General features: G+C 38.6%; 1 protein-coding gene across 50 annotated transcripts in view; it reads right to left on the minus strand.

The window, feature by feature from the left end:
- Nucleotides 1-25,288, minus strand: part of para (sodium voltage-gated channel paralytic) — a 329,221-nt gene that overhangs the window by 158,470 nt on the left and 145,463 nt on the right. For 38 of the 50 annotated variants that reach the window (XM_073974080.1, XM_073974066.1, XM_073974064.1 and 35 more), the window contains 5 exons: nt 8,700-8,828; nt 7,146-7,237; nt 6,756-7,032; nt 1,824-2,133; nt 695-1,000 (listed from right to left, as the gene is read on the minus strand). In XM_073974080.1, coding sequence (XP_073830181.1) covers nt 695-1,000; nt 1,824-2,133; nt 6,756-7,032; nt 7,146-7,237; nt 8,700-8,828 — 1,114 coding nt within the window. The remainder of the gene's footprint in view (nt 1-694; nt 1,001-1,823; nt 2,134-6,755; nt 7,033-7,145; nt 7,238-8,699; nt 8,829-25,288) is intronic. The other 12 variants (XM_073974083.1, XM_073974107.1, XM_073974091.1 and 9 more) reach the window with 1 other exon arrangement.

A 25,288-nucleotide genomic window follows, 5' to 3' on the forward strand; every position in this document is an offset into this window, starting at 1 on the left:
CTTTTGTTTCGGATTCCAAAAAGCTTTTTCTCTAGAAGTTCTTAAAGATGTCTCTCAAGCTTTTTTAATTTGCAGAATACAAAAGTACAGTTTTGTATAATACGTAGCTTTTAAAGTTATTTTGTTGGACTGCAGAGGGGATTTTCTTAAATTAAACGTCTAAGGACTGTAAAGGTCTAATTTTTTAGGAAGATCTATGCAGAGAAAGCTCTTTAAAATTTGTTTTCCAAGCTATTTTAAAATGAAAATTAACTCCTAAAAATGTTTACATTTTATGGAAGAATTGAACAAAGGGTAATTGAAAAAAAAAATAATAATAATTCTCCTCAAAACTAAAGAAACGAGGACCCTTTATTCAAGGAACTAAAAACATAAAACTTTGTTGGTGGAAGTAAACTAGGGTTATGTAGGTGGGGAGGAGGTGTACTTGGAAGTAACAGAGTATGTTTATGGGTAGTTGTTTTTGTTGGGTATGCAAGTTAAGTTAAGTAAGAGTAGAGGTAAAGTGAAAGTTCTGAGTAGAGTTCAGTAGTAACAGCAGTAGTTAAGAAGTACTAGTAGTAAGAGTAAGGAGTATTATAGTAGTGTTAGTAGTAATGAGTAATAGGAGTAGCAGTAGTAGTAGTAGTACGAGTAGTAGTAGAGAGAGAATGAAAAACTTTGAAAGCACATTAGCCAGCTGCGTTGTACTTACCGTGCTAACTTTACGGACTTTAGTAGCGGGTGCTGTAGTAGGTGCTGGTTGTCTTTGTATAACGCTCACCGACTCCGATTCCACTTCGACGCTGCGTATTGACATTTTCTCTTTGTTGTTGTCATCGTTGCCCTTTTCACCGCCAACAAACAGTTCATAGCTAATGCAAGAGTACGTCGGACTCTTTGCCATCTCGGGATGCAGAGCTGCCGCCGCGGCATCCGCTGCATCCTGAGCCGCTTGAGCTGCTACATTGGCCCTCTCCTCCAGTTTGGCCGCTTTCGCTGCTGCCGCCTCTTCAGCTTCCTAGAAAGTTGTATGAGTAGATTTTTGTAGTCAAAAAAGAAGAAGAAGAAAACGATTTCAAGAGAAATGGGGTTAGTAGATTTTTTTTCTGTCTGGCATACAAGAAACAAATGTAAGACCAATAAGCGTAACACAAAACTATGGACAACGACAACGACAATAACGTAGTGGTATTGGTATTCAAAATTTCAACTCAGATCCTTTTAAGAAAAAAGCCAAAAAATAAAAGTTTTTGTTTTCTTTGCCATTCCATTAACAAATTTCGCTGCTTAAACAGACGGGTAGTGTTTTTTTGTTGTTTTTTGGTAAAAAAACTCAAAAGTTGTTGTTAGTAGAACTAAAGAGAAGTATACGAATGTAATGTTGTTAGGCTAAAAAACGTTTACAAAAAAGATATATAAGAAATCCATTGGGGATGCAAAAACATCCCGGAGACTCAATCGGAAATAAAAAAATAAAGGAACGACAACACAACAGTCATCAATCAATGAATCAATCACTTCAAAAGAACATTTCAAACACATCACATCAATTCAAGACGAGACATAGGTGGGGTGCAATGTTCCCCTGAGCATTGTCTATTCGAGATCGGTTATAGAGGAAAATTTCTAGAAGTTTTCCCCGTAGAAAATGCCTTAGCATTGTTTTGCTTTTTCAGATATTATCAATTTGAATTTTGCACAGACCAAACCAAAATTGAAATTGATAATATCTGCTAACCGATAAAGCGGGAGCCACCATGACATGGCAGGAGCAGCAGTAGCAGCATCACAGAACAACAGCTAGCAACTGCAACTGCGCAGCATGAAATTCTAGTACTTACTCGTATCGCCTCCTCCTCGGCAGCCTCTTCTTCTTCGGCCTTCTTTTGCAATTCGTCATAAGACATGGCAACAATGGCCAAAATCAAATTCACAAGATAGAATGAACCTAGGAAGATGATGACTATAAAGAACAGCATGTGCCAGGGTCCAGCTGCTTGCAGCACGTGCTGATATAAATCCTCCCAGAAATCTTGGGTCATGAGACGAAACGCCGACAGGAAAGCCCAACCGAATGAATCGAAACTGGTGTAATCGTAGTTGGGATTTGGACCAAAGCCTTGCAGGCAAACGTAATCTTCGCCGCATTGTCTGGGAAGAAAAAGAAGGGAAAGAAAAGAGAGAGAGAGAGAGAAAACATGGATTAGTGATGAGGAAGAAAAATATTTCTGTAAGAAACCCCTAAGGTGACTTCATTTTCTATGAAAGATCGCTATGTAGACTTCATAATTTATAGAGGATCTTTATGCAGCCTCTCTTTTCCATAATATACTCTTATAGAGGCATTCTCTTCTATTGAAGAGCAATACGGAGGACTCCCAGGCAGATATTCTGTTCTATAAAAGATCTTTATTTATATAAGTACCCTCGTAGAATAAATCGAATTAAAGGACTAAGTAGGGGCCTTCTGTAGAATAGATGGAGTCTTCCTTGGAATAGAAGCCCTATGTCAGGGTCTTCTGTACAACAAAAGGACTGAGTAGGACGTCTTCTATGGAATATAATGCCTTTGTAGTAGTCTTCTATAAAATAGAAGACTTCCGTAGTGGTCTTCTATAGAATATAAGGCCTCCGTAGGGGTCTTCTATAGAATAGAAGGCCTCCATAGGGTTCTTCTATAGAAAACAAGGCCTCCGTAGGTATCTTCAATAGAAAAGAAGGCGTCCGTAGGGGTCTTCTATAGAATAGAGGGCCACTGTAGGTGTCTTGTATAGAATGGAAGACCTCCGCAGGTGTCTTCTATAGAAAGAAGACCTCCGTAGGTGTCATCAATAGAATAGAAAACTTCCGTAGGTGTCTTCTGTAGAATAGCAGAGCCCAGTAGGGGTCTCCTATAGTATAGAAGGCCTCCGTAGGGGTCTTGTATAGAATGGAAAACCTGAGAAGGGGTCTTCTATAGAATAAAAGGCCTCCGTAGGGGTCTTCTGAAGAATAGAAAGCCTCCGTAGTGGTCTTCTATAGAATAGGAGACCTCCGTAGGGGCCTTTTATAGATTTGAAGACCTCCGTAGGGCCCTTTTATAGATTAGAAGACCACCGTAGAGGTCCGTAGGGGGCTTCTATAGATTAGAAGACCTGCGTAGGGGTCTTCTATAGAACAGAAGACGTCCGGGGGGTTCTTCTATAGAAAAGAAGACCTGCGTAGTGGTCTTCTATAGAAAAGAAGACCTCCGTAGGGGTCTTCTATAGGGGGCTTCTATAGAATAGCAGACCTCCGTAGGGGGCTTCTATAGAATAGAGGGCCTCCGTAGGGGGCTTCTATAGAATAGAGGTCGTCCGTAGGGGGCTTCTATAGAATAAAAGACCTCCGTAGGGTCCTTCTATAGAACAGAAGACATCCAGGGGGTTCTTCTATAGAAAAGAAGACCTGCGTAGTGGTCTTCTATAGAATAGAGGACCTTTGTAGGGGGCTTCTATAGAATAGAGGACCTCCGTAGTGGGCTTCTATAGAATAGCAGACCTCCGTAGGAGGCTTCTATAGAATAGAAGACCTCCATAGGGGGCTTCTATAGAATAGAGGACCTCCGTAGGGGGCTTCTATAGAATAGCAGACCTCCGTAGGGGGCTTCTGTAGAATAGAGGACCTCCGTAGGGGGGCTTCTATAGAATAGAAGACCTCCGTAGGGGCCTTCTATAGAATGGAAGACCTCCTTAGGGGTCTTCTATAGAAAAGAAGACCTGCGTAGTGGTCTTCTATAGAAAAGAAGACCTCCGTAGGGGTCTTCTATCGAATAGGAGACCTCCGTAGGGGGCTTCTATAGAATAGAAGACCTCCGTAGGGGGCTTCTATAGAATAGAGGACCTCCGTAGGGATCTTCTATAGAATAGAGGACCTCCGTAGGGATCTTCTATAGAATAGAAGATCTCCGTAGGGGTCTTCTATAGAATAGAAGACCTCCGTAGGGGTCTTCTATAGAGTAGAAGACCCCCGTAGGTGTCTTCTATAGAATAGAGGACCTCCGTAGGGGTCTTCTATAGAATAGAAGACCTCCGTAGGGGTCTTCTATAGAATAGAAGACCTCCGTAGGGATCTTCTATAGAATAGAAGACCTCTGTAGGGGGTTTCTATATAATAGAAGACCTCCGTAGCGGGCTTCTATAGAATAGAAGACCTCCGTAGGGGGCTTCTATAGAATAGAAGACCTCCGTAGGGGGCTTCTATACAATAGAAGACCTCCGTAGGGGGCTTCTATACAATAGAAGACCTCCGTGAGGGGCTTCTATACAATAGAAGACCTCCGTAGGGGGCTTCTATACAATAGAAGACCTCCGTAGGGGGCTTCTATAGAATAGAAGACCTCCGTAGGTAACATCTGTAAAACAGAAAACATCCTTGGGAGACTTCTATAGAATAGAAGACCTCCGTAGGTGTCTTCTATAGAACAGAAGACCTCCGTAGGGGGCTTCTATAGAATAGAAGACCTCCGTTAGGGTCTTCTATACAATAGAAGACCTGCGTAGGAGTTTCTGTAGAATAGAAGACCTCCGTAGGAATCTTCTATAGAATAGAAGACATCGGTGGGGGGTTTCTATAGAATAGAAGACCTCCGTAGGGGGCTTCTATAGAATAGAAGACCTCCGTAGGGGGCTTCTATAGAATAGAAGACCTCCGTAGGGGGCTTCTATAGAATAGAAGACCTCCGAAGGGGGCTTCTATAGAATAGAAGACCTCCGTAGGGGGCTTCTATAGAATAGAAGACCTCCGTAGGGGGCTTCTATAGAATAGAAGACCTCCGTAGGGGGCTTCTATAGAATAGAAGACCTCCGTTAGGGTCTTCTATAGAATAGAAGACCTCCGTAGGGGTCTTCTATAGAATAGAAGTCCTCCGTAGGAGTCTTCTATAGAATAGCTGTCCTTCGTATGGGTCTTCTATAGAATAGAAGACCTCCGTAGGGGTCTTATATATCTTCAATAGAATATAAAACCTCCGTAGGGGTCTTCCATATCTTCTATAGAATATAAAACCTCCGTAGGGGTCTCCTATAGAATATAAAACCTCCGTAGGGTTCTTCTATAGAATAGAAGACATCCGTAGGGGACTTTTATAGAATAGAAGACCACCGTATGGGACTTCTATAGAATAGAAGACCTCCGTAGGGGCCTTCTATAGAATAGAAGACCTCCGTAGGGGTCTTCTATAGAACAGAAGACCTCCGTAGGGGACTTCTATAGAATAGAAGACCTCCGTAGTGGTCTTCTATGGACAGAAGACCTCCTTAGGGGTCTTCTATAGAATAATGGTCCTCCGTAGGGGTCTTCTATAGAATAGAAGACCTACGTAGGGGTCTTCTATAGAATAGAAGACCTCCGTAGGGGCCATTTATAGATTAGAAGACCTCCGTAGGGGTCTTTTATAAAATAGAAGACCTCCGTATTGGCCTTTTATAGATTAGAAGACCTCCGTATGGGTCTTTTATAGAATAGAAGACCTCCGTAGGGGTCTTCTATTGATCAGAAGACCCCCGTAGGGGTCTTCTATAGAATAGAAGACCTCCGTAGGGGTCTTTTATAGAATAGAAGACATCCGTAGGGGGTCTTCTATAGAATAGAAGACCTCCGTATGGGTGTCTTCTATGGAATAGAAGACCTCCGTATGGGTGTCTTCTATAGAATAGAAGACCTCCGTAGGGGTCTTCTATAGAATAGAAGATCTCCGTAGGGGTCTGCTATAGAATAGAAGACCCCCGTAGGGTGCTTCTATAGAATAGAAGACCTCCGTAGGTTGCTTCTATAGAATAGAAGATCTCCGTAGGAGGCTTCTATAGAATAGAAGACCCCGTAGGGGTATTTTATAGAATAGTAGACCTCCGTAGGTGTCTTTTATAGAATAGAAGACCTCTGTAGCTGTCTTCTATAGAATAGAAGTCATCCGTATGGGTCTTCTATAGAATAGAAGACCTCCACAGGGGTCTTCTATAGAATAGAAGACCTCCGCATGGGTCTTCTATAGAATAGAAGACCTCCGTAGGGGCCTCTTATAGAATAGAAGACCTCCGTAGGAGCCTTTTATTGAATAGAAGACCTCCGTAGGGGTCTTTAATAGAATAGAAGACCTCCGTAGGGGTCTTCCATAGAATAGAAGACCTCCGTAGGGGTCTTTTATAGAATAGAAGACCTCGGTAGGGGTCTTCTATAGAATAGAAGACCTCGGTAGGGGTCTTCTATAGAATAGAAGACCTCGGTAGGGGTCTTCTATAGAATAGAAGACCTCGGTAGGGGTCTTCTATAGAATAGAAGACCTCGGTAGGGGTCTTTAATAAAAATAGAATACATCCGTAGGGGTCTTCTATGGAATAGAAGGCCTCTACAGGGGTTTTTTGTGGAACAAAAGAACTCTGTAGTAGTCTTCTATGGAATCGAAGGCCTCTCTAGACGTTTTCTATGGAAAAGAAGGCCTTTCTAATAGTCTTCTATGGAACAAAAAGCCTCTGTAGGGGTCCTCGATGGAATAAAAAGTCTCTATAGCGGTTTTCTATAGAACGGAAGGCCTCTGTAGTGGCCTTCTATGGAATATAAGGTCTCTATAGCGGTTTTCTATGGAACGGAAGGTCTCTATATTGGTTTTCTACGGAAAGGCACTTCTCTATAGGGGTCGTCTATGGAATAGAAGGCCTCTATAGGGGTCTTCTATAGAAAAGAAGGTCTCTGTAGGGTTCTTCTACATATATTAATTCGCTTCTTTTTATTTTATTGAAAAAATTTCATTAACTTACCCCGCACCAGATACATTCCCACACACCGGATATGATTCACCATCATTCTCCGTAAACCAATTGGAACTGTTGCTATTGTGTAGAAACCAATTTTCATCGGTTAGATTACCCCAACTGCCATCGAGGGGGAATCGTTTAATGCACTTTTGTGTTAGAACACCCATATAGATTTGTAAGCCCATCAGTGCAAACACTGATAAGGAAAACATTGTCAAAATTATCACATCGCGTAGATTTTTTACAGATTCAATGACAGCACCGACAATGGTTTTTAGACCTGTGGAGGAGGAGGGAACACAAACAATTATTAACGATAAAATTGTATGGAAATTTAAAAAAATGGGTTTTAAAGAGGAGATTTGTTTTGTTAGTCATTAACATCTACTTTACCTGGCACAATGGCTACGGTTTTCAGAGCTCGCAGTACCCTAAATGTTCTCAAAGCTGCGAGATTACCTAAATCTATACCCATAGTCACATAACTGTGATGGTGCAAAGGGAGAGGTTTTTTTGAATTCAGAAGTGGTTCAGAGGTGGTGTTGGTTTGAGTGTAGTATGTTGGGATGTTTTGGTAAGTTGGGTTTGGTTTTTTTTGTTTTCCAAAAGAAAAATAAAAAGAGATTAATACACACAACAATTTTCAATTGCTATCATACAAATTCTAAAAAAATAGTTTATACAGGATATTAGTTTTTTTATCAAACTAAAAAAAATTGAAAATTAATATGAAAAGAAAAATTCAATGTTAGTGGATTAAATTGAATGATGGATTGATGTTGGAAAACGAGGATTGTGAAAAATGGCAATATTCGGAAATGTTTACCAATAAAATTGAGCCAAAAATTTTTTTGGCTCCATGCTAATAATTTATTTGTGTTTCTGGTACATAATTTGAGAGATTTTGGAAAAAATTCGCTTATAAGCAACTGTTACTTATAAACGATTTTTATTGAAAAGTTCATATTTTGTATCTAAAACAATGTTATATAGTTTTTGGGACAAAAATAAGACATTTTCAATGAAAAATCACTTATAAGAAACTGTTGCTTATATCCGAATTTTGCTTGAAAAATTATTTTGACAAAAACCAGGAGCTATTTGAGCGACTTGAAGCTAGTTTTTCGTTCAAAAATGTTGAAATTTTTCACATGGCCCTCGTTTCAATGACAATTTTGTTGTTAATGTTTAAAAATAATGAAAAATGTTGGAAAATAAAAGAAAACTATATATAAAAAATGAACTGAAAAATAAATCTATGATATAGTGATTAAATATATGTATGTAGTTACTTTGATAAATATCTGTTTATATAGATATTGGCAAATATATATGTGGCGGTTATATATGAACTGAGCTTTAATGGTTATGTTACGTTTTCTTTAAATACAAATTCTCTGTTAAAACAAAAACTACTTTCTGGTTTTACGATGGACAAAAAAGGGTTAACTGATTTTCCATAATGAATTAATTACATTTAACTATGGATTATATACGAATATATAGTCAAATATATATGAGTATGGGGAAACGAGGTTTATAGAGGGGACCTTTTCTATGATGGGAAACAAATATATTTAAAAATTACTGGACAATTATTTAAAAAATGTAATTAATATGAAGACGATTAGAGGGAGAGTATGAAATAACGGAGTTGAATAAACATATTAACAAATTTGTAATTTAAATGATTTTTCTAATTTGTTGTTACTGTTTTGAAAAGTGTTTTTTGTTGTAGTAGATTTTTTTTTGTAGTTTTTTTTTCGTTATGGCTAACCGAAAGAAAAATGTTGCAACGAAATTGAGTTTTGAGGTGATAATGTTTTTTTTTTAATTTTGAGTGTTGTTGTTAGGTGAAATTAAAAAGAAAAATGATAAAAAACAAAATTAAAAACCAAATTATAAAACATTAAATTGTTTTTTAATAATTATAATAATAAAACTCACGCTAAAGCTATTACTACGAAGTCCAGCCAATTCCATGCATCTCTAAGATACGTAAACGGGCATAAAATGAAACCTCGTGCCATCACTTTAACAGCTGATTCAAATGTGTAGATTCCGGTGAATATCACCCTAAAAACGAATTTTGTAATCGTTGTTGTTTTTTTTGGATTTTTAGTTTTACAAATACACAGTACACATAATTTGTTTTTTTTTTAGTTTTTTGGTAGGTTTTAGTTTATAATAAATATTAGAAATAATAAAAAATAATAAATTAAAAATATTAGCCTATATAGGAAAATATTAAAACTAAGTAAATAGAATAGAAAAACTTCAAACTTAGATAACAATTAACTTTCATAACAAAAACGTTTTCTCTCTTAGAACAAATGTGGTTTTACTTACAAACTACTCTCAAAATTTAGGGAGAAGAAGAAGAACATTTTCTTTAAAAACAATTATTTAAAATACAATATAAATTCAAAGATATATAAATCGTAAAGAGGGCATTGCAACAAACAGAGGCTCTAAGATGTCTCAAAATCAAACAATCTCATTGATTGTATTCTCATAGACGAGAGGAATTCAGAAAAATGTGATGGTGAGTGCTGGAAAGGCATTGAATTTGTAGAGGCACGTCTTTATAGACAATCTTGGGCGTGTCTTTATAAACGAGCTGAGGAACGCATTATAGATGAGCAGAAACACGGCATCATAGATTAACTGAAGTACGTCTTTATAGACGAGCTAAAGCACATGTTTATATGCCATCTTCAGAATTCCTATTTATAGACTTTTTTAGACGAAATTAAATTCTTATTTATAGACGAGCTGAAGCACGTCTCTATAGACGAGCTGAAGCACGACTCTATAGACGGGCTGAAGCACGTCTTTATAGACGAGCTGTGAAGCACGTCTTTATAGACGAGCTGTGAAGCACGTCTTTATAGACGAGCTGTGAAGCACGTCTTTATAGACGAGCTGTGAAGCACGTCTTTATAGACGAGCTGTGAAGCACGTCTTTATAGACGAGCTGTGAAGCACGTCTTTATAGACGAGCTGTGAAGCACGTCTATATAGACGAGCTGTGAAGCACGTCTGTATAGACGAGCCGAAGCACGTCTTTATAGGCGAGCAGTGAAGCTCGACTTTATAGACTAGCTGTGAAGCGCGTCTATATAGGCGAGCTGTGAAGCACGTCCTTATAAAAGTGGTGTGAAGCTCGTCTTATAGACGAGCTGAATCACGTCTTTCTCAACGAGCTGAAGCACGTCTTTATAGACGAGCTGAAACACGTCTTTATAGATGAGCTGGAAAGCAAGTCTGTATAGACGAGCTAAGAATCACGCTTTATAGAGGAGCTGTGAAACACGTCTTAATTACGAGCTGTGAAGCACGTCTTTATAGACGAGCTGTGAAGCACGTCTTTATAGACGAGCTGTGAAGCACGTCTTTATAGACGAGCTGTGAAGCTCGCTTTATAGACGAGCTGAAACACGTCTTTATAGACGAGTTGAAGCACGTCTTTATAGACGAGTTGAAGCACGTCTTTATATACGAGCTAAAGCACGTCTTTATAGATGAGCTGAAGCACGTCTTTATAGACGAGCTGAAGCACGTCTTTATAGACGAGCTGAAGCACGTCTTTATAGACGAGCTGAAGCACGTCTTTATGGACGAGCTGAAACACGTCTTTATAGACGAATTGAAGCACGTCTTTATAGACGAGCTGGGAAACACGTCTTTATAGCGAGCTGGAGGGCGTCTTCTTCAAGCACGATAATTACTATGACTGTCTTCCTAGAAATAGTGGTATTCTACGTGATAAGAGGCCTCTGAAGGAGACTTCTATGGAATAGAAGGCCGCTGTAGAGATCTCTGTGGCGGTCTTCTATGTGATCAAAGCCCTCCATAGGGGTCTTCTATAAAACAGAAGGCCTCTGTGAGGCTTCTTTAAAGTAGAAGGCCTCTGTATGGGTATTCTATGGAACAGACGGACTCTGAAGGGGTCTTCCAAGGAATAAAAGACCTCCGAAGGGTCGTCTATGGAATCGAAGGCCTCTGTATTTGTCTTGTAAGGAACAGAAAGCATCTGTAGGAGTCCCCTATGAAACAGAAGGCCTATGTAGGCCTCTTCTTTAAAAAAAAATACCTCTGTGGGGTCTTATATGGAATAAAAGAGCTCTGTATGGGTCTTCTATGGAACAGAAGGGCACTGAAGGGGTCTTCTATGTAGGAATCTTCTATGGAACAAAACTTCTGTGGAGGTCTTCTATGTGATAAAAGCCCGCTATAGGGGTCTTCTATAGAAAAGAAGGCCTCTGTGGGGGTCTTATATGTAATAAAATACCTCTGTATGGGTCTTCTCAGTAGGGGTCTCCTATGGAACAGAAGAACTTTAAGGGGTCTTTCATGGAATAAAAGACCTCCGAAGGGTCGTCTATGGAATAGAGGCCTCTGTAGGTGTCTTGTAAGGAATAGAAAGCCTCTGAAGAGGCTGCTATGGAATAGAAGGTCGCTGCAGGAATCTTCTATGGAAAAATCCTCTGTAGTAGTCTGATATGCGATAAAAGCCCTCTATAGGGGTCTTCTATGAAACAGAAGGCCTCTATAAGGCTTCTATAAAATAGAAGACCTCTGTAGGTATCTTTTATAGAAAAGAAGGCCTCTGTGGGGGTCTTTTCATGGAATAAAATACCACTGTATGGGTCGTCTATGAATAAGAAGTCATCTGTGGGTGTCACCTATGGAACAGAAGGGCACTGAAGGGGTCTCCTATGGAACAGAGGGACTCTGAAGGGGTCTTCCATGGAATAAAAGACCTCCGAAGGGTCATCTATAGAAAATAAGGCCTTTGTAGGTGTCTTGTATGGAATAGAAAGCCTCTGAAGAAGGCTTCTATGGAATATAAGGACGCTGTAGGGATCTTCTACGAAAAAAAACTTCTGTGGGGATCTTCTATGTGATAATAGCCCTCTACAGGGAATTCTATGAAACAGAAGATCTCTGTAGGTGTCTTCAATAGAAAAGAAGGTCTCTGTTGGGGTCTTATATGGAACAAAAGAACTCTGTACGGGTCTCCTATGGAACAGAAGGACTCTGAAGGGGTCTTCCATGGAATAAGAGACTTCGGAATGGTCGTCTATGGAATAGTAGGCCTCTGTTGGCGTCTTGTAAGGAATAGAAATCCTCTGAAGGAGGCTTCTATGGAATAGTTGGCCGCTGTAGGGATCTTTTATGGAAAAACCCTCTGTCTTCTATGTGATAAATGCCCCCTATAAGGGTCTTCTATGAAACAGAAGGCCTCTGTCAGGCTTCTATAAAATAGGCCTCTGTGGAGGTCTTATATGGAATAAAATACCTCTGTATGGGTCTTCCATGAATCGGAAGGCCTCTGTAGGGGTCACCTATGGAACAGAAGGGCACGGAAGTGGTCTTCTATGGAGTTAAAGGCCTCTGAAGGGGTCCTCTATCGAATAGAAGGTCTCTGTAAGGGTCTTCTGTGGAAGAGAAGGCTTCTGTCAGGATCTTCTTTGAAACAAAAGGCTTTTGTGGGGCAGAAATATTCCAAATAATAGTTTTAAAATGTCTTCTACTACAGCCTCTCTAGAAAATAATTTCTAAAAACCACATTTATAACTCTGATGGTCCTTTAGAAAAATAATTTGTAATGGGAACCTATGAGGTACACACAAAACGGTTTAAGGTCATTTGTGACATATAAGACTGTCTTTGATGATGAAGTGGCTGTCCTGAGTGGCTTTGGTATATCTGCGAAATGAATAAAACTATAATTACAGAGAATAAAAGCCCAAAAATGCATACATATTATGAATTATGTTGAAAAAGTATGGTCAGTGCACGAATTCATACATTTTATGAACACTTTTCTTAGAGCGAAAATACTGTTGTTTTTTCGGAGAGAGAGATTGAGTAAAAAAGTAGCCGGAACTTATGAGCTTCCCGTTTAATGGTTTATAACCGAATTGTTAATAGCAGCACGGAAAAAGATAACTCATATATATTATGAATAATTTTCTAAAAGTTTCCATTATGAAGAATGTCAATGTTCAGATTCATGCATATTATGAATAATGTTCCTAAAGGAAAAAAAATACTGGTTTATATCTTTGTGTTTATTTCAGCTTGAGTCCATATTTTGTAAAAGATGTAAAATTCTGCAGTCCAACAATAAAAAACGCCAACAACAATAATAGGCATCAGCACGGCCTTGTTGACCAATGCGTAATGCAAAAACAACTTTCTTGTTGTTTTTACCCCCGCTTATTGAAGCAACATTCATATCTTCGTATTCTTTGCGAAGCAAAGACGACATAAAAATAGTGGTGGATATGAAATTCTTTAGTTCGATTAAAATTGTAGGGTAAACAGTTTTAGGGCCATATAGCAAATTTCTCATTTTGTTTAATTTGCTAGATGGCTTTATTGACCTGTTTATCGATACAGAGTCGGCGAAAAAGGGAACTGATGAAGTTGTTTGGTGACAACTGAAACTATAGTATTCCCTACTCTTCGCCCGCAACTAATCAATTTCATATCCACTTTAAAATATTTTGTTGTTATTCAAACAATTGAATTACAACAAAATATGGACTCAAGCTGAAATAAACACAAAGATGTAAAATTCTGCAGTCCAACAATAAAAAACGCCAACAATACTGGTTTATTTTGAGTGATTGAAGAACAATTTGGAGAGTTTAAGATTAAGAGTTAATGCACGTAATGAACAATGTTCCTAGAGAGAAAAATAATGGTTGCTTCTGAGAGAGATTGAAAAACCATATTGTGAGTTTACGATTAAGAGAAATGAAACACCACATTTTTATCATCATAGATCAAATTGTTACTTATTGCCATTAAATCAGAGTTTGACTAAATTAATCAAAAGAGACAGATTCGTTTTTGACCATAACTGGCCTAAAAAATTAAAGAAAAAAATTCAAATAAATTTTTCCCACATGCCTTCTTTATCTTTCGGGTTGAGTTGATTAATGAGAAATCTTATTTACTCTTTACGATTTATATACCATTCAATAACTTTAAGATATCTTACAAAAATATGAATTTTAGATTTTATGTAAACGATTTGACCTTGTGTGACTTCCATACAATTATGATAACGAGCTTAAAATTTCAAAGTACTAAATACTTATAACATAATTCAACATTTCAAACATTTCTTTATAAGGAGAAGGTATTTAGAAAAGATTAACATCTAATATTTATAATAAATATTATTATGAATTTATGAATGAAATACCTGAACTTTAATGTAAGTATGTATGAATATTTCTTATAACTTAAATACTAATTGTGACAAAATGAGGCAAAATGTCATTAATTCTATACAAAATTGTCTTAAATTGAATTCTTTTGAATATTGGCTCAATTTTGTGAAAGCTACCCTTTTTTATATTTTATTAAAACAGTTTTTTAGTGGTTATCGAAGTAGCACATGTTAACCTTCCATAATTTCTTGGTCTTATTTAACCCACAAAAATCGGGTTTTCGACAATACTGACGCCCAAAAAAAAATTTCAAAGTCTTAAAAACATTTAATACATGCTTAAAATGTTGTAAATCGCAAAATTACAGTTTATGACGTTTACGACATCTGTTGGGTGTAAACGTCGCAAAAGGCAAAAACATGTAAAATACGTTGTAAACCATAACTAATTTTTGTTACGTATGACATTACACGCAAATAATTATTTTATGTGTATTTTAATGTCAATATTCATTTTTAAATGCGTCACAAAAAGTCGTAAATTTGTATAAAATATCGAAAATTTGCTGTGCATGATATTTCTATAGACAGTTATGGGAATTTCTGTGTAGATACCAAATGCTAGTTGGTTTTTAGCTCAAATCTTGGTATTATTAAAAAGAATTACCTATGTCGAAAACGTCATATATGTATAAAACATCAAAAAGACTGGAGAGTCCAGGAAAATGTTCATTATTTCATTATATTATCCTTGGAACGTTTCATATTTTCTCCTGCAATGTTGTATTAATTTCGATATTCAATTTTGATGATGTTACAAAAAGCCGTAAATTTGTATGGAATGTCAAAAATACACCAATTTTGTAATTTTTTTTTTTCAAAATAGTAATAAATAACTTTGTTATATTCCGATCAGGGAAATACGTACGGTATGTTGTAGTGGCTAGACGTTTTTGCTGAACAAACTTGGTTTTTCTAAATAAGTATGTCAAAAAGTAGTATGTTTGTATAAAACGTATAAAAAGTTGGAAAGTAAAATATAGGAAATTCTTATTTTTTTTTTTGCCTTAATGACCATGTCATGACGTAGGGGATGGAAGATACCAAGGAACGGTCCTGACCGGTTTTAACATGACAAAGCCCAGGATTTACCTTGGTCCCTCTTTCATCTCAAGTGGACACTGACCTCCACGTGGTGTCACCTGGGGAACTGCCTTTAACACCCGTTAAAGGTAGTGAGCTAACATGTGCCGCGAGTTCACCCATAAGAACGTTAAAAACTTGGGTTTGGGCGTCGGGTTAGTAACCCTCCCCTAGAAAAAACAGCATACTATGAAAAAACGAAAGAAAAGAAAAACAAACCCCTCTAAAGTTCACGAACCCCGCAAACATTTTAAGGACCATGATCTGCGAATCTGCACCTGGAATGTTTGCACTCTTTATAGAGAAGGTGCAGTCTTCGCATTGGCAGACGTACTTGAAAAGTACAAGGCCGATATTACTGCCATACAGGAAATACGATGGATTGGGAAAGGCGTCACAACAACACCTAAAGCTGACGCACTGTATTATAGCTGAAATGACACAAAGCATGAGTTTGGTTGCGGTTTTGTAGTTGGTCGGAGGTTAAAACATCTGGTCTCCAGCTTCACCCCAGTGAATGAAAGACTTGCTACAATTCGATTTAAAGCAAAATTCTTCAACATCAGCTTTATCTGCGCTCATGCCCCAACCGAAGACAAGGACGAACAGACCAAAGATATATTCTACGAGAGCTTAGAAGAAACATATGACCGTTGTCCTGCCCATGACATTAAAATTGTTCTAGGCGATTTTAATGCCAAAATTGGAAAGGAGAATATCTTTGGACAAACAGTTGGGAAATTCAGTCTACATAGTGAAACATCAGACAATGGAATGAGGCTGATAGACTTCGCAGCGGCAAAAAACATGGTAGTTAGCAGTACCAGATTTAAGCATCTCGATATTCATAAGGGCACTTGGCTGTCTCCAGACCAAAGAACAATAAATCAAATTGATCACGTTGTGATAGATGGAAGACATTCATCGAGCGTGTTGGATGTACGATCGTTCCGAGGAGCAAACATAGATTCGGACCATTACCTCGTTGCAGCAAAGGTACGTACCCGTCTAAACGTTGCAAATAAAGCACGGACAGACACAACACGAAAGTTGGACATCGCCAAGCTGCAAACACAACAGATAGCCACAGCATATTCCACTCAACTGACCCAATTGCTTAATGATAGCGCTTCTCGTCCCGATAACATATCAGCACAATGGCAAAATATTGCCCACTCCATGCAAACAGCCGCAAAATCAGTACTTGGATACCAGAGACCTCCACCAAAGAATCCGTGGTATGACCAGGAGTGCCGTGCTGCTACCGAAGAAAAAAATGCGGCATACAGGGCTACTTTGCAATCAGTAGCAACGCGTAGCGCACGAGAGAGGTATCGGGAGAAAAGGAGAGAGGAGAAACGTCTTTTCCGCAGGAAAAAGAGAGAAATGGAAAAGAGGGAGTGTGAACAAATGGAGATGTACAGGAGACAGAACGAAGTCCGAAAATTCTACCAAAGAGTGAAGCATCAAACTGATGGCTTTGGTACAGACAAATCCTCCTGTAGAGACCAGCAAGGTAATCTGGTAACAGATACAGATAGCGTGCTCAGGATATGGAAGGAACATTTCTCCAATCTGCTGGTATCCAATAGTAGCGAAGACGATGATACCACAGATCCAATTCCCGAAGATGGTATAGAATGTATACCGCCCGGCCAAGATGAGGTAAAAGCAGCAATCAACCGGCTGAAGAATAATAAAGCAGCAGGAGCCGATGGCTTACCAGCTGAGCTGTTTAAAACCGGAGGCGACGCGCTGATAAGGTGTATGCATCAGCTAGTTAGCACCATCTCGCGGGAAGAACGCGTACCCGACGATTGGAACCTGAGCATCCTATGTCCCGTCCATAAGAAAGGAGATAAGACTGTATGTTCCAACTATAGGGGCATAAGTCTTCTCCCTATTGCCTACAAGATAGTGTCAGGGATATTGTGCGAACGACTAAAGCCAATGGTCAACCAAATAATTGGACCATACCAATGCGGCTTTAGACCTGGCAAGTCCACTATTGACCAGATATTTACCCTGCGATAAATCCTGGAGAAGACCTAAGATATGCAAATCGACACATATCACCTTTTTGTCGATTATAAAGCAGCATTCGACAGTCCCCTCCGATCAAAGGTATTCCATGCAATGTCTGAATTTGGTATCCCCGCAAAGCTCACCCGGCTTTGTAAGATAACTTTAACTTTAACTTTAAAATTGGAAAGACCCTCTCCGTACAGTTCAGTACCAAAAGAGGTTTCAGACAAGGAGACAGCCTTTCGTGTGACCTATTCAACATTTTGCTGGAAAAGGTAATACGTGATGCAAATGTCAAATGAAAGGGCACAATTTACACCAATAGTCACATGGTAGTTGCTTATGCTGATGACATAGACATCATTGGACGATCAGTAAAGGAAGTAACTGATACTTTTAGGAAGGTCGATGCAGAATCTGCCAAAGTGGGTCTGGCGGTAAACGGCGAAAAGACCAAATTGATGGCGTCGACGCGCAAAGCGTCCATAGAGCTCGGACCAACTGTGGAAGTTCGTACCTATATTTTTGAGGTAGTTAAAGACTTCGTCTACCTCGACACTGCCATAAACACAACAAACAACATCAGTTGTGAAGTAAGAAGAAGAATTGTATTGGCCAAAAGCTGCTACTATGGTTTAAGTAAGCAATTTAAAAACAAGGCCATATCTCGTCAAACAAAAATAACACTATAAAAAACGCTGATACTACCCGTGCTAATGTGTGGCTACGAAGCATGGGTACTTCCGCAAGCAGATAAGGCAGTGCGTGGTGTGTTTGAGAGGAAAATTCTTCGAAAGATCTACGAGCCGATTTGCGTTCGCGGTGAATATCGATGTCATATGAACCACGAGCTATATCAGCTATACAAAGACATGAATATAGTTAACCGTATCGAGATACAACGATTGCGTTTGCTAGGCCATATCATAAGAATGAGCGATGATGAACCCGCTAAAAAGGCGTATGAATACATGCCACATGGCGGTGCACGCAGAATCGGCAGACCTAAGCTTCTATGGAGCATACAAGTGGATGAAGAAATGAAAAGGCGCGGTATTCCAGAAAGCGAAGCGAAAAACAGAGAGAATTGGAGATCTTTTCTTAGTTCGGTCTATGGAACAAATGTTCTGTAATGGGCCAGCTAAGTAAGTAAGTAATTTCAATCCCTAAGCCAAACACAAACAAATTTCCAAAAATCTCAAACATGTTTTAAATTTTACAAAACGCAAAAATCAAGTTTATGAAGTTTGCGACATCAGATGGGTGTAAGGCCGATTTCCGTTTTGTCAGATGCTTTGTAAATGTCCGCACACATCTGAAGTATTGTGTTTCCTAACGCAGGTAAAAAGCAAACTGAATTTTTAATTCCAATGAAGTTTGTTGCATTTTCGTGGAACAATGCATCAGTGACCACTGCAATATTTTGACGAAGTTTAAAAACTACAAAGCATCGGACGATGCGGAAGTCAGCCCCACTCTTGTAAATGTCAGAAACTTGTACAAAATATTTCAATTGAAATTCGTAATATTTCAATCCCTTGGTAATTTTACTACAGTTTTGAGTTTCCGACATTAACGACACATTTTCAAAATCCGCAAAAATATTCAAATATGTTTAACATTAAAAAAAACTCAAAAACTTGTAAAAGACGTTGAAAAGCGTGGACAAATTACTACATATTTTACTAGCAGTTAACAATTATTTTGAAAGCAAAGAAAAATTGCCATAAAAGATTTTCTAATTTTATTGTGTCGCAAACCGTCATAAATTTGTAAAAAAAAAACATCAAAAACACCCATAATTTACTTTTTTAGAGGGAAAATGGTCAACAGAATTTAGTTCAAATTAAATGAAGGGTTGTGCCACATATTTTTTACTATGGGCGAGGAAAACCTTTAAAAATCCATTGTCCCAATTTTTTCTTCTTCTTTAAATTAAATACAACATTGTTACCAAGTAATGATGTGCGGCACCTGATCCCTTAGGCACCCACCCCCTTGTCCTTATTGGCAAATAAACCGAGCAATAATTTATTTATCTGGCCAAACCTCTAAAGAATTAAATGACAAATTTGTAAATATTTGAACAAAAAATAGGTGTGAATGTTGAAGAAAGTGGTTATGCTAATAAGTTTAGCATGAAGATGAACATACATACGTATGTAGGTGAGTGAGTGTGTGTAGGCCTCTGGGTGCCATAGAAAGTAAATACGTTTTTGTAGATTATGCAAAAAATCGCATGACGAAACCCCTTTTAAGAACTAATATCCAAAAATCGCCTTTAAGGGTAGGCTTTACAGCTGATGCAGCAAACTATTGTAGCGATCTCTTGAAAACACAACATGCTTGTTATTGAAGACACAGTAGTAAGCAGTAGTGGTGGGTAGGTGTTGTGGGGTTGATTATCAAATATCAATGAATGTGGAGGCTGACTGACTGGGATTGACCTTGAAATTCAAAATCTTATTCAATAAACCATCTGCTCAGCATGAAATCTTTTCTTATTCTCGTTCTTTTTTTTTTTTGCTTTATCCACATTTTAGACATTTTTAATTGTTGTTGAACAGTGTGGCAGCAGCAAGCAACTGAGCAGTCAGTCAATCAGTTAGACCCCCCAACATAGGGATTCCCTTCCCCATGAGAAAGGTAAAGAGTGTGTGGGTAGTTAGTTGTAGCGTATGTCATTTGTAGTATGTCATTGTCAGCAGCACCATCATCAGTAGCAGCAGCAGCATCTCTCAATGTCGGAACACTTTTGTTAAAAAAAGGCATAACCTAGTTTAGTTGTTGTTGTAATTGTTGTTGCTGCCCTTCTCATTCATATCCTCGCACTTGTCAGTGTATGCTTGGTGCTCTTGTCTACTTTCCATTGACATTCTCGTCTTCCTCCTCATTCATGTCGGGGGCATTTGTTTCGCTTTTCGTTTGCTTTTTTTGCTTGTTTGCAATTTGTTGTTCATTCTAGGATATTTGAGATAGTTCTGCGATTGTAAAATGTGTGTGAAAATGTGGGAGGATTTGTTTGTGTGTGTGTTGTTTGTACATATTGTATAGATATCATGTTTCCTTGTTAAAAAATGATAGGCTCGAAAGACACAGTGGGTTATTAGACGGGGTCTTTAGTATAGAAGGCTCTTTTAGGGCTCTTCCATAGACTAGGAGACCTCCGTAGAAGACTTCTATAGAATGGAAGAACTCTGTAGGAGACTTCTATAGAATATAAGACCTCCGTAGGAGACTTCTATAGAATAGAAGACCTCCTTAAAAAACTTCTATAGAATAGAAGACTTCTGTAGCAGACTTCTATAGAATATAAGATCTACGTAGGATACTTCTATAGAATAGAAGACCTCCGTAAAAGACTTCTACAGAATAGAAGACCTCCGTAGGAGATTTCTATAGAATAGAAGACCTCCGTAGGAGACTTCTAAAGAATAGCAGATCTCCGTAGGAGACTTCTATAGAAAAGAAGACTTCCGTAGGAGACTTCTATAGAATAGAAGACCTCCGTAAAAACTTCTATAGAATAAAAGACCTTCGTAAACGACTTCTATAGAATAGAAGGCCTCAGTAAAAGACTTCTATAGAATAGAAGACCTCCGTAAAAGACTTCTATAGAATAAAAGACCTCCGTAGGAGACTTCTTTAGAATCGAAGACCTCCGAAGGAGACTTCTATAGAATAGAAGACCTCCGTAAAAGACTTCTATAGAATAGAAGGCCTCCGTAGGAGACTTCTATAGAATAGAAGACCTCCGTAGGAGACTTCTATAGAATAGAAGACCTCCGTAAAAGACTTCTATAGAATAGAAGACCTCCGTAAAAGACTCCTATAGAATAGAAGACCTCCGTAGGAGACTTCTATAGAATAGAAGACCTCCGTAGAATACTTCTATAGAATAGAAGGCTTCCGTAGGAGACTTCTATAGAATATAAGATCTCCGTAGGAGACTTCTATAGAATAGAAGACCTCCGTAGGAGACTTCTATAGAATAGAAGACCTCCGTAGGAGACTTCTATAGAATAGAAGACCTACTTAGGAGACTTTTATAGAATAGAAGACCTCCGTAGGAGACTTCTATAGAATAGAAGACCTCCGTAGGAGACTTCTATAGAATAGAAGAACTCCGTAGGAGACTTCTATAGAATAAAAGAACTCCGTAGGAGACTTCTATAGAATAGAAGGAGGTCTCCTATAGGAGACTTCTTTAGAATAGAAGGCCTCCGTTAAAGACTTCTATAGAATAGAAAACTTCCGTAAAAGACTTCTATAGAATAGAAGACCTCCGTAGGAGACTTTTATAGAATAGAAGACCTCCGTTGGATACTTCTATAAAATAGAAGATCTCCGTAGGAGACTTCTAAAGAATAGAAGACCTCCGTAAAAGACTTCTATAGAATAGAAGATCTCCGTAGAAGACTTCTATAGAATAAAAGACCTCCGTAGGAGACTTCCTTAGAATAGAAGACCTGCGTAGGAGACTTCTTTAGAATAGAAGACCTCCGTAGGAAACTTCTATAGAATAGAAGACCTCTGTAGGAGACTTCTATAGAATAGAAGGCCTTCGTGGGAGACTTCTATCGAATAAAAGACCTCCGTAGAAGACTTCTATAGAATAGAAGACCTCCGTAGGAGACTTCTATAGAATAGTAGACCTCCGTAGGATACTTCTATAGAATAGATGACTTCCGTAAAAGATTTCTATAGAATAGAAGACCTCCGTAGGAGACTTCCTTAAAATAGAAGACCTCCGTAGGAGACTTCTATAGAATAGAAGACCTCCGTAGGAGACTTCCTTAAAATAGAAGGCCTCCGTAGGAGACTTCTATAGAATAGAAGACCTCCGTAGGAGACTTCTATAGAATAGAAGACCTCCGTAGGAGACTTCTATAGAATAGAAGACCTCCGTAGGAGACTTCTATAGAATAGAAGACCTACTTAGGAGACTTTTATAGAATAGAAGACCTCCGTAGGAGACTTCTATAGAATAGAAGACCTCCGTAGGAGACTTCTATAGAATAGAAGAACTCCGTAGGAGACTTCTATAGAATAAAAGAACTCCGTAGGAGACTTCTATAGAATAGAAGGAGGTCTCCTATAGGAGACTTCTATAGAATAGAAGGCCTCCGTTAAAGACTTCTATAGAATAGAAAACTTCCGTAAAAGACTTCTATAGAATAGAAGACCTCCGTAGGAGACTTTTATAGAATAGAAGACCTCCGTTGGAGACTTCTATAGAATAGAAGACCTCCATAGGAGACTTCTATAGAATAGAAGACCTCCGTAGGAGTCTTCTATAGAATAGAAGACCTCCGTAGGAGTCCTCTATAGAAAAGAAGACCTCCGTAGGAGTCTTCTATAGAATAAAAGACCTCCGTAGGATACTTCTACAGAATAGAAGACCTCCGTAGGATACTTCTATAAAATAGAAGATCTCCGTAGGAGACTTCTATAGAATAAAAGACTTCCGTAGGAGACTTCTATAGAATAGAAGACCTCCGTAGGATACTTCTATAGAATAGAAGACCTCCGTAGTAGACTTCTAAAGAATAGAAGACCTCCGTAGGAGACTTCTATAGAATAGAAGACCTCCTAGGAGACTTATATAAAATAGAAGACCTCCGTAGGAGACTTCTATCGAATAGAAGACCTCCGTAGGAGACTTCTATAGAATAGAAGACCTCCGTAGGATACTTCTATACAATAGAAGACCTCCGTTGGAGACTTCTATAGAATAGAAGACATCCGTAGGAGACTTCTATAGAATAAAAGACTTCCGTAGGAGACTTCTATAGAATAGAAGACCTCCGTAGGATACTTCTATAGAATAGAAGACCTCCGTAGTAGACTTCTAAAGAATAGAAGACCTCCGTAGGAGACTTCTATAGAATAGAAGACCTCCTAGGAGACTTATATAAAATAGAAGACCTCCGTAGGAGACTTCTATCGAATAGAAGACCTCCGTAGGAGACTTCTATAGAATAGAAGACCTCCGTAGGATACTTCTATACAATAGAAGACCTCCGTTGGAGACTTCTATAGAATAGAAGACATCCGTAGGAGACTTCTATAAAATAAAAACCTCCGTAGGAGACTTCTATAGAATAAAAGACTTCCGTAGGAGACTTCTATAGAATAGAAGACCTCCGTAGGAGTCCTCTATAGAAAAGAAGACCTCCGTAGGAGTCTTCTATAGAACAACAGACCTTCGTAGGACACTTCTACAGAATAGAAGACCTCCGTAGGATACTTCTATAAAATAGAAGACCACCGTAGGAGACTTCTATAAAATAAAAGACCTTCGTAGGAGACTTCTATAGAATAGAAGACCTCCCTAGGAGACTTCTATAGAATAGAAGGCCTCCGTTAAAGACTTCTATAGAATAGAAAACTCCCGTAAAAGACTTCTATAGAATAGAAGACCTCCGTAGGAGACTTTTATAGAATAGAAGACCTCCGTTGGAGACTTCTATAGAATAGAAGACCTCCGTAGGAGACATCTGTAGAATAGAAGACCTCCGTATGAGACTTCTATAGAATAAAAGACCTCCGTAAAAGATTTCTATAGAATAGAAGACCTCCGTAGGAGACGTCTGTAGAATAGAAAAACCTCCGTAGGAATCTTCTATAGAATAGAAGACCTCCGTAGGAATCTTCTATAGAATAAAAGACCTCCGTAAAAGACTTCTATAGAATAAAAAACCTCCGTAAAAAATTTCTATAGAATAGAAGACGTCCGTAGGAGACTTCTATAGAATAGAAGACCTCCGTAGGAGACTTCTGTAGAATAGAAGACCTCCGTAGGAGACTTCTGTAGAATAGAAGACCTCCGTAGGAGACTTCTATAGAATAAAAGACCTCCGTAAAAGACTTCTATAGAATAAAAGACCTCCGTAAAAGATTTCTATAGAATAGAAGAACTCCGTAAAAGACTTCTATAGAATAGAAGACCTCCGTAGGAGACTTCTATAGAATAGAAGACCTCCGTAGGAGACTTCTATAGAATAGAAGACCTTCGTAGGAGACTTCTTTAGAATAGAAGACCTCCGTAGGAGACTTCTTTAGAAGAGAAGACCTCCGTAGGAGACTTCTTTAGAAGAGAAGACCTCCGTAGGAGACTTCTTTAGAAGAGAAGACCTCCGAAGGAGACTTCCTTAGAAGAGAAGACCTCGGTAGGAGACTTCTTTAGAATAGAAGCCCTCCGTAGGAGACTTCTATAGAATAGAAGACCTCCGTAGGAGACTTCTATAGAATAGAAGACCTCCGTAGGAGACTTCTATAGAAAAAACACTTCCGTAGGAGATTTTCATAGAAAAGAAGACTTCCGCTGGAGACTTCTATAGAATAGAAGAACTCCGTAGGAGACTTCTATAGAATAGAAGACCTCCGTAGGAGACTTCTATAGAATAGAAGACCTCCGTAGGAGACTTCTATAGAATAGAAGACCTCCGTAGGAGACTTCTATAGAATAGAAGACCTCCGTAGGAGACTTCTATAGAATAGAAGACCTCCGTAGGAGACTTCTATAGAATAGAAGACCTCCGTAGGAGACTTCTATAGAATAGAAGACCTCCGTAGCAGACTTCTATAGAATAGAAGACCTCCGTAGCAGACTTCTATAGAATAGAAGACCTCCGTGGGAGTCTTCTATAGAATAGAAGACCTATGTAGGAGTCTTCTATAGAATAGAAGACCTCCGTATGAGACTTCTATATAATAGAATACCTCCCTAGGGGACTTCTATAGAATAGAAAACCTCCGTAGGAGACTTCTATAGAATAGAAGACCTCCGTAGGGGTCTACTGTAGAATAGAAGACCTCCGCAGGAGACTTCTTTAGAATAGAAGACCTCTGTAGGATAATTCTATAGAATAGAAGACCTCCGTAGGAGACTCCTGTCTCCGTAGAAGCCTCCTCCGTAAAAGGCTTTTATAGAATAGAAGACCTCCGTAAAGGACTTCTATAGAATAGGAGACCTCCGTAAAAGACTTCTATAGAATAGAAGACTTCCGTAAAAGACTTCTATAGATTAGAAGACCTCCGTAGGAGACTTCTATAGAATAGAAGACCTCCGTAAAAGGCTTCTATAGAATAGAAGACCTACGTAAAAGACTTCTATAGAATAGAAGACTTCTGTAGGAGTCTTCTATAGAATAGAAGACCTCTGTAGGAGATT

This window comes from Musca autumnalis, unplaced genomic scaffold (assembly GCF_047663935.1).
Source record: "Musca autumnalis isolate F117 unplaced genomic scaffold, ASM4766393v1 scaffold_3, whole genome shotgun sequence".
NCBI lineage: Eukaryota > Metazoa > Arthropoda > Insecta > Diptera > Muscidae > Musca > Musca autumnalis.